This window comes from Nicotiana tomentosiformis, chromosome 6, assembly GCF_000390325.3.
Source record: "Nicotiana tomentosiformis chromosome 6, ASM39032v3, whole genome shotgun sequence".
Lineage (NCBI taxonomy): Eukaryota > Viridiplantae > Streptophyta > Magnoliopsida > Solanales > Solanaceae > Nicotiana > Nicotiana tomentosiformis.
In genome coordinates this window covers 67,438,928-67,453,231 of record NC_090817.1, presented here as the reverse complement: position 1 = coordinate 67,453,231, position 14,304 = coordinate 67,438,928, and the positions used below count along the sequence as shown (strand labels likewise).

General features: G+C 36.2%; 1 protein-coding gene across 1 annotated transcript; it reads right to left on the bottom strand.

The window, feature by feature from the left end:
* Positions 1–1,626: 1,626 nt before the first annotated feature.
* Positions 1,627–2,050, bottom strand: LOC138894146 (late embryogenesis abundant protein At1g64065-like). The gene is made up of 2 exons (XM_070178827.1): positions 1,732–2,050; positions 1,627–1,631 (listed from the first exon to the last, which is right to left on the bottom strand). The coding sequence occupies exons 1-2, from the start codon at positions 2,048–2,050 to the stop codon at positions 1,627–1,629; spliced, it is 324 nt and encodes a 107-aa protein (XP_070034928.1).
* Positions 2,051–14,304: the final 12,254 nt, after the last annotated feature.

Below are 14,304 nucleotides of genomic sequence, written 5' to 3'. Positions count from 1 at the left end.
ATTATGGGAATATCTTAACATATAATATTGTACTAATTACCGTGTTTGCACGGATTTGAATGTTGACTTGGCGGGGACTATGTGTTTTATTCGATAAAAGGTCATTGATATGTGTATAGATTCTCTATTAACGGAAGCTTCTGCTCATGAACAACAAGACAAGGAATTTAACAAAACCATATTTGGTTCTAACTTTCTGTGATATGTATGGATTTGTATTTTGGTATGATAATATAAATATTCTTACACTATCGGTGTAGCTTAACATATTATGATTTAATTGTTACTTTTTAATGTTTATCATAGAAAATATATGTGTAATTACTTTATAAGTAATTTGATTGTGTAATTTATTTTTTCACAATGTAAGTTATACTCATTTGTCTTTGTCAAGGCATGGGAAAAGTTTATTCTTAATCATAAGACCATTTTTCAATCCTTAGTATTGTGAATATCGATTAGTTGGGTTCTTCTTTACCTCTATAATTAAAAAACAATGAGTTTGAAAAAGAAAACAAAAAGGGGAATGGAAAAATGACTCGTACCGAGGAGAATGATAATTTGACATCTAAAGCAAAATCGCATACGCATACGGATAGAAAATAGGTTAAGCGGCGGATAATATGGATATTCATATTATTCATAATTTCTTGAATATAATCATTTCTGGGAGAATTTCTAGTCTCCCAAACTTAAGGAATCCCCAATTTGAGTCTTTACAAATATAAAAGTTGAACTCATTAATTATCGATTGATTATCCATTTTCTAAGTGGATAATATGGTTTTTATCCATATTTGACCCGTTTTTAAAGAGTTCATTATCCAACCCATTTTTTAGTGGATAATATGGGTAGTTTTATTATCCATTTTGCCACCACTAATCTCAATCATTAAAAATGTGAAAAATGGTTTTAATTATCCTTGGGCCAATATGACAATGAGACAATCATATCATGCCACTAGCAAATGGAGCACAGGTTTTTGGTTTCTTCATTTCTTAGTTTTGGGCCTTGAATTTACCATCTGATTGGGTCTGAGCTTTATAGGCCCAGAATAGAAGGGCCACTCTAGGCTGGATTGGCAGGTGAGATGCACTTCTCTTTTAATGGAACTGAAAGGGAAATGTAAGTAAGGTTCTGTTGTATAATAAAAAAATACAAGATGATGACAATAATTTCCAACAAGTTGATAGTTTCATTTTCACCGGACTATTATAATAATATAATATCGTTTGCATGCAAGTTGTTCTCACCGTATTTAATACTAGTATGATTGATCGACTTTTTCATATACCATTTAAAAATATAAAAATACTTTTCACGTCGAGTGTAGAAAATATTATTGAGATGACTGATCAGCCTCCACTGAAAAAGATTGAAGCAAAGATATGTTAGGGACCTTTGCCAGTGTATTGTAACCATTTATCTGCTATTTATGTAATCTAATCCAGTTTATGCATAGTAAAATTAAAACAAAATGCAACTATATTTGATTATATATGAATTTGAGGAAAAATAAAATAAAAAGAATAAAAATGCAAAAATGGAACAGCCTTTAGTACGCCCTCTCTATATTTTACACAAGAAATCCTGTAAAGCAAGAGTTAATAAAAATAAATAAATAAATCAACCTGAAATATACACAAATGAAAAAAAAAAAAAAGGAACAAAAAGATCAACTGCAGAGGAGATCTTGGATTGCTTGGCTAGTCAAATTTAAATTCACGGTACAATTCAACACTGAAGTCTTATAACGACTAACAATTTTCATAGACTTCACTTTTCCCCTCAACTCGCCAAAACTTCTCAATTTCACCATTCTTGAATTTATATCACTGCTCAAATTCCCATGACTATGATTCAATTCATTAGCTCCAACTTGTAATACAATTCCCATTCTCTTAGTCTTTCTAGCTTCTACTCGACCAACGTTAATGTTCACGAAACCAATCGTGACATTATCGTAAATAAAAACACTCATGCTACTATCTTGGAAATTAATTCGACCAAAGTTATCGTTATCAATAATAACTTCAGCTCCCATGGTCATGTTAAATGAAGGCAAAGAAGAATTACTACTATATCGAAAAAAATTTGCGTCGATGAGACCTAGCTCGAAAGATGGAGACTTGAAACGGAAAAATATCATTGAGAAAATTAGCATGACTATGCTTAGTAAGACGATAGCGGATAGAAGGTAAACGAAAAACTTGCTGCTGCTTTGATTCTTGTTTTTGTGATTGTAAAAATTAGTCGGTCCGCTGAGATTTAGGTCTTTGTCGCTTTTGGGATATGTTGTTGGTGGTGCGAGAGGGATAATATGGCTATCTTCTGACTTGTTTGGGTTGGAGATAGGCTAAAAGGAACAAAAGTTGAGTAATAGATGTGAGTTTTTTGTTCTTATGTAATGTTATGGAAATATATATATATATTAAGAGTAGAGAAGGAAGATATGTATGAGAAATGATGATGATATAGAAAGGCAGTTGAAAGGTAGTTAGTGTATGACTTGAGAAAAGGTCAAGTTGGGCGTCAAAAGCCATAGTTATTGTTAAAAGTGGGGTGGGGTGGGGGTGGAGGTGGGGGTAAGGTTTTTAATTATGTATTAAAATTTGCAACTTCCAATTGCATTAACTTGAAGCCGCCAAGAATGAATAATACCAAAATTGGCACCTCGTTTTTGTGACAACTATCCTTTCTTGGACCCAAAATGTTAAGAAGAAACAAAATAATATCGTAGCTTTTCTAATTGAAATTGTCAAAACTTAAGACAAAAATGATCCATGTAGTTTCTTTACTATTTTGGTAGACTCTTTCTTCATTTGAAAGATTCATTTGAATGCAGTGTTCAAAAAGTCACTAGGGTAAAAGAGTTTCATGACATTGCAGTTATGATGGAGCCAGATGCAGTGAAGGGGATTCAATTGAATCCTTTTCTTTGAAAGATATAATGCCTAAATAGGGTAAAAATAAATATATACATAAAATTTTGAATCCCCATAATCTAAAAGAAATACAAATTAAAATTTTAAGTGAAATACTTTTGAAGTTATTTTGAGTCTTTTTGTTAGAATTTCTGTTGGAACAACGGTAAAGTTGTCTTCGTGTGATCTATATAGGTCACAAGTTTGAACCGTAAAAGTAGCCACTAATTCTTGCGTTAGGATAGGTTGTCTATACCATATACCCCTTGGGCTGCGGCCTTTTTCGGATTCTATATGAATGTGGGATACTTTATGCACCGAGGTGTTTTTGGGACGAAGATGCTTACTTGCCTAGGCCGAATCCCTTATAAACTTACATTTCGATGACATAGATCTTAACCATATAAGACGTCTTTTCATAAAGAGAACCTTTTGGTGCAGTTGTTAGCCATGTTTTTCATTGGTTCAGAAAAAGATTTCAGAAAAGGGAAAAACAGAAGAAAAGAAAATTCTCGCCTTTCTCAAATCCATCACATTTTTTTGCTGTAGTGTAGCAATCACTTTGTAGAAAGGATGGTTATAAAATATATTAATAACCTTTCAAGACTTGTATAAGAAAGAAATACGAGTTTTGATTTGTAGAGAGTTTTTTTGGTGATTTACTGTTAGTATTCCTGTGTTCGAAATCAGAAAATCAGAGGGAAAAAGAAAGTTAGTTCAATAAATAAATCATAAAATAATTCGGAGCCAACAAGTTGCTTGTGTGTCCTTAAGGAATTTAATTCCCTCACTATTGCCTAAGGTTATGAATTACTTTTTCCGAAGATAGAACGGAAAAACTATTCTGTGGCAATCAAAATTACAGAATTTCGGCGAACTCAACAAACAGAGCAAATCACACTTGACACTTTGTTTATTTGGAAAAACAATGCAACAATGTAGAGAAGAAGGAAGAAATTTTCAGATTTTTCATGTATAAAAAATGAGGCTAAGCCTCTAAATTTATAGACAATGAAAGGGCGAGACAAAGAGGTGCAATTCAAAAGGTGCCTCTTTCATTTTTCATTCACACCCTTTAGAAAAAATCCAACAATCCCACACATGAATGGGGAATGACCATATTTATAAAAATATGCATAAAACATTGTGTGATTCGAACCCCTTCATCGTGTTCGCGAAGCTCTTCCTGGCAGCCTCATATTTCTTCTTCGCATTCGCCGTCTCGCGTTCGCGTAGGTTCCGTCCCCCGTTCTTCACGTTCGCACTCCTTCCCTCGCATTCGCGAAGGGTTTTTCTGGACAACCTTACTTTCCTTCTTCGGGAACGTAAGCCTTTCTCCGCGTTCGCGATGCTTTCAGACCTGGGCAGAATATAAGTTTTCCAAAATCGAGGGTTAAGCCATTTTTCATCATATTTTGACTTGTAGAGCTCGGTTTTGAGCGATTCTTTATGGGTTTTTCAAGAAAATCGATTGGGTAAGTGTTCTTAACCTAGAATTTAATATATTCCATGATTTTATCTTTATTTGTATCATTTAATTTGTGTTTTGAGTTGAGGAAAATGGTGGTTTTTGAAGAAAGTTTTCAAAATGAAAAATCATGATTTGAGGGACGAATTGGTATCGGAATTTGATAATTTTAGAATGGTTGAACTCGTATCGGAATGGGTGTTCGGGTTTTGTAAAAATTTTCGGGTTCCAAGGTGCGGGCCCGGGGGTCAATATTTGGGTCGATTTTTAGATTTTGATAAAGATTGAGCCTTTATGATTCGGAATAGTTTCTTATGAGTTTTATTTATGCTTTGAAGTTATTTTGGTTAGATTTGAGCCGTCCGAAGGTCATTTCACCCGAGAAGTTCATTTTAGAGTATCGGTTTGTCTTCTTTGAGGTAAGTATTTTGCCTAACCTTGTGTGGGGGAACTACCCCTTAGGATTTGAGTCTTCTGTGTTGATTGTAGTCCGTGTACGCGAGGTGACGAGTACGTGCTCGGATTTATTTGATGAAATTGGCCTTTTAGGGTTCCTAGGTCCTTGAATTCATTGAATATGCCGTTGTACTTGTTATGATTACGTTCCTTAATTACTAGCTTCACCTTTACCTGCTTAATTAGAATCAATTGCTTCATGATCCACTCTTACTGTTTACTTGATTCATATGTGCCTTAATTGAAATTGTTATCTCTTCCATTGCCATGTTATCTTTTACCTAACTGCGTATCTTTATTTGAAGTTGTAGTTGTTCCTTTTTGTAAATGTTCACCCTTAATTGAGGTTATGGTGATTTTCTCGCTACCCACTTTTATTAGAATTAGTTGTATCTCTTCCGTAATTGTCCAAACTTAAAAAAAGATTAGATATCCTATGCCTTAGTGGACTTGCCCTTATTCGAAATTATTTGGCTCGTGTTAGTTTCTTGTTGTTGAACCTTACATTATGGGACCATTGTTACATATTGTTTCCTTCCCGGTTGAGCTATTCTTATTACGCCTAGTAATCTTTATTATGGTTATTCCTTGTAAACTAGTTCTACCGTTTCTTGTGATCGGAGGTTCTTGAGTTGATTTACTTGTCGTACTTTGTATTATTGTCATTGTTGTTGTGGTACTTGTTGTTGTGATGTACGAGGTTTCTGTCGTGCGGCTGTTATTATGATGCATGAGGTTTCTGCCGTGCGGTTGTTGTTATGGGATTGCATGAGGTTTCTGACGTGCTATTGTTACTACTGATATTTGCACATGCGGCATGACAAGGCGGGATATGTATATATATGTGGGTTGCGCATGTGGCGAGACAAGGTGGGAACATTGTTATGCACGTGTGGCGAGACAAGGCGGGTACTTACTACATTATTGCACACGTGGCGAGACAAGGTAGGCTATGTCAGGGATTGATTTGTGATGACTTGTGATGGCCTGGGGACATTCTTGTTGTTGATGTTTGTGTAGTGATACACATACCTGTGTGAGCTTTATCTTGTGGAATGTTTTGAGGAAACATTCTACGTGCTGTCCATTTCTTTTTCCTATACTTACTAGCGGCCATGAACTATGTTAGGACACTTGCACAAGCATACACGTAGTTGAGCACTCTTACCGATTAAGTGGTTTTCTTGATATTGTTGAGTATAGATGCACACCCTTGTTTACTTGCCTTCTATGTGAGAATGGCTCTATTTGGCACGTGAGTCGTCAGTGCGGTTATGAAGTGTAATTAGGGCACAGGATGCCAAGTGTTAGGATTCAGGTATTTGGACCCATGAGTTGTGAATAGTATGAGGTTCAGTACCTCGTGGAGTTTATTGACTAAAACCTGGTGCGAAAGCGGTCGTTTTGTTTAGTTGTTACTTGTCCTTTCTTTATCTGTGATTATCGGATTTAGGTTGTGTTCCCGTTCATTCTTCTATGACATTATTATGCTGTTCCGCTGATAGTTGTTGTTTTTCCTTCCTTATTGCAATTACCGTATTATTTTCTGCTTCGCGTAGTCTTTATGCAAATATCATACTGTGTTACTCATGTACCACACTTGTTCAGGTTATTTAGTCCAGTAGGTGTCTTGATTGTTCCTCGTCACTACTCCACTGAGGTTAGTCTTGATACTTACTGGGTACCGCCATGGTGTACTCATACTACACTTCTGCACATTTTTGTGCAGATCCAGGTATTTGCGAAGTCAAGTGATCATTAGCTAGTTGTGCGGATTGTTGCTGTGGAGACTCAAGGTAAACCTGCTGCTGCGTTTGCAGTCTTCGGATTCACTTCTGATTTGTATTCACACTGTTTACTTTATTTCAAACAGTTGTACTTAGAAAATTATAACAAACTCTGTAGAGCTTATGACTTGTACTACCGGTTTTGGAAATTATAAATTTTATAGAGATTTCCATTTCAAAAATTATTAGATGTTATTTAATTATTGTTGTTATTTAGTAAATGCTAGGCGTACCTAGTCCCTAAGACTAGGTACCATCACGATACCCAACGGAGGGAAGATTGGGTCGTGACAGTTGCATAGTACATGGTAGCACGTGGGCTTTATCGTTGAAAGGTGATTGTTATTGTGGGCACGAGGTGGCATATGTGTAAGATTTAGAAATTGTAGTCCATGACTTGCGGTTTATGAGGTGTGGTGCCTCGGGGTAATTCTTGTTGTAAGTCCATACGTTGGGAGCGCTTTGATTATTTGAGTTCATCTATTTTTCCTTATTTGAGTTCATTTACATCTCATCGGTGTTCTGATTATGTTGTTTCTTTATTACTCGTTTACTACCTGCTGCCATTTATGTTTCTATTACTTCATTATTAGTTGTAAATCAATAATTTTTCTGTCGTTGGTCTTACATTGATGTTCTTTCCATTGTTAGCTTATGTATATCTTGAACAGGTTTCTACGTATAGTAGGTGTCTTGACCTTGCCTCGTCACTACTCTAATGAGGTTAGGTTTGATACTTACTGGGTACCATTTTGGTGTACTCATGCTACGCTTCTGCACATTTTTGTGCAAATTCAGGTATTCTGATTGTGTTGTTGAGAGTTGCGTCTGTGCGACGGGAGACTTAAAGGTATACCTACTTGACGTTCGCAAGCCTCGGAGTCACCATCTTACTACATTATGCTACTGTTAAAAATGTAATTCAAAACATTACTGTGTTTAGAAATTCTAGTGCGTTTGAGTAGTGCTTATGACTTTGTACTACCGGTTTTGGGAAATGTATAACTATTGGCCACTTGCGGCTATGTATGTCATTTAATGATTTATAATAAATGATTAAATAGTTCGATTCTGTTATTAAATCAGCATGTGTTAGGCTTACCTAGTCTAAGAGACTATGTGCCATCACGACATCCTACGGTGGGAAATTGGGGTCGTGACAAGTTGGTATCAGAGCTCTAGGTTCATAGGTGCTACGAGTCATAAGCAAGTATAGTAGAGTCTTGCGGATCGGTACAGAGACATCTGTACTTATCTTTGAGAGGCTACAGATCTATTAGGAACCATTCCTTTCATTCCTTATCGTGCGGCATTGATTCAGCTTGAAGCATATATCTTATACCCTTTATATCCACTTGTATATGATGTTGCTCACTTAGTATCAACTATGCTCCGACGGTATATAATGCTGCGGATGGGCTACAAGGGGGCCATAGATGCTCGATCATTGTCTCGAGGTATTGTCTAGACTAAGTACACGGACGTGTTGGTAGATCTTCATTTGTTCAAGCATGGGATGCAACTTGTTCGTGTATTTGATTGGTGTTGTACGAGCTTATGAAGGTTGGTAATGTGGACCATCGTATATTGTGCCCTGTGACTCTGTGCCAAGTGAGGGAGTCTACTATCGGCAATCAAATTTCATGGGCAAGTTTCATATCAGGGTCTGAGGTATATCTGCAATGTTGAGGTGTTCCCCAGAAATTTACATGACTAAGATCTGAGATTTTCATGGGATGGTGCTGGAACTTGCGGTATATCTGTATCATTGCTAAATCAATATTCCGGTATCAGAGAAGTTAGAGAAACATCTTCAGATTCATAAAAGTTCTCTTTAGAGTGGGTAATTTAGTTGCAGCATTGTTGGGTGCTCTAGAGGAAATACAACAGTTTATGGATTTTCGGACGACGTGGTTCGTGTTAGGGTCTTCCACAGCGAGCTTTGACTTAGGATCATTGTGTACCGATAAGGTAAAGTGTTGACCTGAAGACAAGTCGAGGAGGATTAGAAGAAATGGGTCAGCTCGGTGGTGTTGAGTCAGCATAGCAACAAAGGTAACTGGTCGTTTAGTGTGGTAATGTTTCACCAGCATTCTGTGGCAATACTCTTGAGTTTGACGGATTGCGTGACTTGGTTGAGTTGGGGAAGTTCAGTTCTGATGGTTTGGAGATGTGCGAATCGGCCTCGAAGAGTTCTTGATAGTGTCGACCATAGCTTGAGCTAGATGTCTGCTACCGGTATAAGGAACATGTTGCGTGTTATGAATTTTGCCTGGATTGGGTCGCGAGTTTTAGATAGCATGGACGATTTCATATGTTTAGAAGAATGCTAGAATTATTTGATACCACCTAAGAAGGGTGCGCAATCCATAAGGCGTACTGTGTTTTGACTTGCGCATGCCTGGCTGGTATTACGGTAATCACCTGGTTGATCGACTGTTGATGTCCAAATTTTGCTTTGTGGCACAAAAGTATTATAGAAGTACTTCTCGTGGGCTGACCGTATGTGAGGAATGTGTTAGTTATTTGAGTAGTGTGGTTGTGATCGGATATGGCGATTCTAGTATTTTAGGGATTTGAAGACTAAGAGGGTTCTCGAGGCAGATTGTTCCATGGTTGTGAGCAGTTATAGTATGTTAAGAGGTTGGCAACTGATGGTATGTACTATAGATATGTTATTGTTGGCTTTTCGGAGGCTAGCTACCTACTTCGAAAGGATCGAAATTGATTTGGAGGCTACTAGTAGGTCTAATAAGGATGTGCGTTCAAAATCGGGTTAGATTTATCTACTCAGCACAGTTATTATAGAGGGGTATGTTATCGGTTAGGGTGGATCACATTCGTGTTCTGATATATTTCATGGTTACTCTCCTATGTTGTGATGGGTTATGATCTGTTGGTTATCTTCACACCGATGTGGTTATGTTTGGGATTTATAGCAAAACTCGAGCAAGATTACTCTTGGGGTGTTGAATGGTTGATTGTGCCTCAGTTATGGTCTTCCTGTTTCTGGTATATAGTGATATCCATATCTCCATAGTTATGGTCATGCGCTTCGTGTGTTTGATGTTGATATGCTTATGGTTGTTGATTGTGAGTATCATGGCTCGACGTATTCCAGGTGGACCGGTGTCAGATTGGGTCATGCATCGCAGTGGCCTTATGCTATGATATGATCCTTTATGCTTATTTCGTGTGTTATGTTTCCCCTTGTGTGGTGGATTGATAGCATTGCGCTTAGTGGTGGTATCTGTTGAGCTGGCGGGATGGTTTCTTCATTTCCATTCTCTTTCCATCATTGGGTATATTTGAGTTATTGTTCGTTGGTGCACGGATTGCATGGTATATGGCTCTAAGTAGGATTTCTATGACAGGTCGGTCGAGTAGCTTGTACTGGATGAGGTGAGGTTAGTGGGCCTGAAATAAGCGCCATCGGATTTGATTAAGGTATGTTTGCAAGTATTGTGTCACTAGTCGGCTTAGATTTTGGCTATGGTTCTTATTGGGCAAGAGAGCTCCACGACTTATTAATCTGAGGGGTGGTTATGAGTTTCTGAATGTTTCTTTTATTATTGGCAGTGTACGAAGGTTCAGAACAAGGTTTTAGTTGATATGAGGTTTGTTACTGGTGTCGGGTTGGTTATCGAGCAGCTATTTTGGTCGGAAGTTATTGCTATGAGTATTTGAGTTATGTGATATATCATGTGATCATGTCTTGAGATATGGTTATGGATTAAAATAGCTTGTTTAGAGTTATACATTGCATAGATGCAAGAATCGGTTCATATAATGAGTTCCAAATATTGGGGATTTGGGTTTTAAGGTTTATGGACTAAGGTTGAAGTAAGGATCCTCTGTTAGGTGGTGTTGTCAGGCTTATATGGATTGGATGACGTGGGGTCACCCATGGTTATGTATATGGTGAGGTTATATGGCAATTTAATGGCTTTAACACGACTCTTGGCACGTTCGAGGATGAACATATGTTTAAGTGGGGGAGAATTTAACGACCCGACCGGTCGTTTTGAGCTTTAGCGTTCCATTCAGTGGTTTGAGACTTTGAGTAGCTTCACATTATATATTATAACTTATGTGTATGGTTGGTTTCGGGTTTTTAGCGGTTCGGGATTGATTTGGAAGAATGATTCTCGTTTTAGAAGCTTTAAGTTGGATGAGTTGACCGACGTTTGACTTTTGGATAAACAGACTCGAAATAGGGTTTTAATTATTCCAATAAGTTTGTATGATGATTTTGGATATGTAAACAAAGTTTGGTTATATTTCGATGAGTTTTGGATAAGTTTGGGTTGTACGACGATTGTTTTCGGTTTCGACGTCGATTTGAGCATAAAGGATACCATATTGAGCAAACGGCCTTTGATTCGTATTTCGACTAAACCATTATATCCGTATCATAATTTTGAAACTATAGCAACTGAAATCATCAAGTTTCAACATTGTATGAAGAATTTATGGTCATTTTATTAAGAATTGAGTTGCCAGATATTTCAGATTAATTATGGAATTACGCTTGAATTCGTATTTAAAAATCTGTACTATTTCAAATATTGAAACAAACATATCTTCTTCATTATTAGATCAAATGGAGTGATTCAAAAGCCTAACTTGACTAAAATTTTACGAAGAATCTATTGGAAGCATCAGAAGTGAGTTTCAGGATCGTTTGCACAAGAAACAAGGCAGAACAACTGGGCATTTTTGGCTATTAATGTTGTTGGAGTTTTTCTCCTCTTGAAAGTTTGGGATTGGGAGAATTCAAGGATGTTCTTCAAGTTTCTTCCACATGGTAAGGTATAAACCATAACCTAAGTATTTTCCTTTGATTCATTACCTTGGTTTAAGCTTTAATCCATGATTTTAATTGAAACCGCACTTATTTCTTTAAATCAAGACCTAGGGTTATGTCCTAAATTTTAAAAAAATTGAAAATGAGTTAGTAGTGTTTATTTCCCGATTCCTTTTGGGGACTTATTCTCCTATATTAGGAGAATAACGTACTCGAATTTGGCGAGTTTTGGAGGAGTATTTCGGGAGATATAGGACCCAACTAGTGTGGGTTGGACTCTTGGGTTATGAACACCCAAGAGCGATGTTTTGCTGAATTGGTTGAGCTATCAGACTCTGATTGAGTCGTTTTTCATTCGTATGAGCTTGTATTGGTTCGGGCTTCGCTCGGGTAAGCTAGGATTTGGAATCCAAGGGGGGCCCGGCATTGACTTTTGTTGATATTTTGAGGAAAATATAAAGATCATAACTTTAGTTATTATAATTGGTTTCTTTTGCATTGTTTGAAGTTATTAAGTCATTTTTGGTTAGATTTGAGCCGTGTAGAGGTGAATTTTAGGTGAAAAGCTATTTCAGAGGGTTGAGTTGGCCTAGTTGAAGTAAGTATCTTGCCTAACTTTATGTGGAGGAAACTACCCCTTAGGATTTGGGCTGATTGTGCTATTTGTGTTATGTAAAAGCCGTGTGCGCAAGGTGACGAGTGGGTACACAGACTATATGTGGTATTTGACCGGTTTAGATTATCTAGACTCTTTCCATGCCTTTAATTGAATTGTCATAACATGTTATATCTCTCATTGTTAATCTACTCTTACATGCTATATTTTACGTTGTTACCACTTGTTCTACCTCTTACTTGTTATTTTGCTCTTATACGCTTTAGTTAAAGTTATTGCCTTCCTTATTATCTTGTTACCTCTTAATTGTTGAATCACTTTTAATTGAAGTTGTCATATCGTGGAATATCATCTTGTTGATTTATTGGTATTGAAGTTATAATAGTCGTTAACACATTGAGGTAGAGTTGTTAATTGTTGAGATACCTTTCCTTGTTGAGCATTCCTATTCATTTTATTATTGTTGAAATTCTTGTACAAATTGTGGTTGATCCATGGGCTATTTGTTGTGGAAGTATTGAATTGTTCGTCCCATTTATGACTCCGTACTTATTTGCTACTTGCCTTAACTATTTTACTTGCACACCTTAATTGTCACATATTTTACTTGTCCTATTATTTTAGTAATATTTGTTGCATTTCTTTGATTATTACGTGGTTCCTTTATTGCCTTGCACTCATATCCTTTGGTTGTAGAAATTTTTGTAAATTGAGTTAATTGATAGTTTATGTTTATTGAAATTTTTTATGGATCAGGTTGTACGTCGCAACGGGAATTGAAGAATAATAAATTAAAATGGTAGAATAAAGGAGGATTATGATATTGATAAATAATGATATGGTGGGATCTAGTTGCGCGCCGCAACAGTTTGTGTACGTAATAATTGATATTGATAAATGATAATATGGTGGAATAAGGGAGGATAATGATGTTGATTAATGATGATATGGTGGGATCGGGTTGCGCGCCGCAACGAATTTTTTACGTTACACTTCATATTGATAAAAAATATTATGGTGGAATTGGGTTGCGCGTCGCAACGGATTGTGTGTGTTGTACTGGTTGTTATTGTTGTGTTAGTTTCAGCATTTTTATATAAGATTACGAGGTTTATTATTCTGGGCTTTCTGATAGTGAGGTTTGAATTCATTTTCACAAACTAACTGCTTTACTTTCATTTCCTGTTTTCTTTCCATGTTATTATTATTTAATTACGTGGAGTCACTATATCATATTCTGTTGAGTTGTTGGTAACATAATAGTTTAAATAAAAGAATTATTAACATGCTTTATTCTATGTGCCTCTTAAGATAGAACTCGTTATCTCACTCGGTGCCTTATTATTCTAAGTGGTTATCGCACTTTCACTATAATTGGGTTCTCAAATTATACTTATCACTCTGTTGGATATTTACCTTACTTAAAATTATTATCATATTTTTCCTTAACAAATTCTATATTTAATTCGTTAATTTAACTTATGTTTTGTTTTGTTTAAAAATGATACTTTTTGCTCAATTTTATTGATTTCTAAACTAAACTCATGTTATACTTTATTTCGTATAAATTGTATATTATTTTACTTTACTTAATTTCTAAAATAAACTCATTATTTCATTTGACACCTTACTTTATTTAAGATTGTTATTATGTTTTATGTTGTTTAAATATATCTTTCATTCATCTAAATTAATATTTATCACAGTTGCAAAGTACATGGTAGCACGTGGGCTTTGCCATGCGAAGGTGATTGTTATTATGGGCACGAGGTGTAATATGTGTAAGATTTAGAAATTATGGTTCATGACTTGTGGTTTATGAGATGCGGTGCCTCGGGGTAATTCTTGTTGTAAGTCCATGCGTTGGGAGCGCTTTGATTATTTGCGTTATCATCTATTTTTCCTTATTTGATTTCATTTACATCACATCGGTGTTCTGATTATGTTGTTTCTTTATTACTCGGTTACTACATGCTTCCATTTATGTTTCTGTTACTTCATTGTTGGTTGTAAATCAATAATTTTTTCGTCGTTGGTCTTGCATTGTTGTTCTTTTCATTGTTAGCTTATGTATATCTTGAACAAGTTTCTACGTCTAGTAGGTGTCTTGACCTAGCCTCGTCACTACTCTACCAAGGTTAGGTTTGATACTTACTGGATACCATTTTGGTGTACTCATGCTACGCTTCTGCACATTTTTGTGTAGATCTAGGTATTCTGATTGTGTTGTTGAGAGTTACGTCTGT

Coding starts and splice junctions, on each gene's coding strand:
- LOC138894146 (XM_070178827.1), bottom strand. CDS start 2,050: ATGACCATGGGAGCTGAAGTTATTATTGATAACGATAACTTTGGTCGA.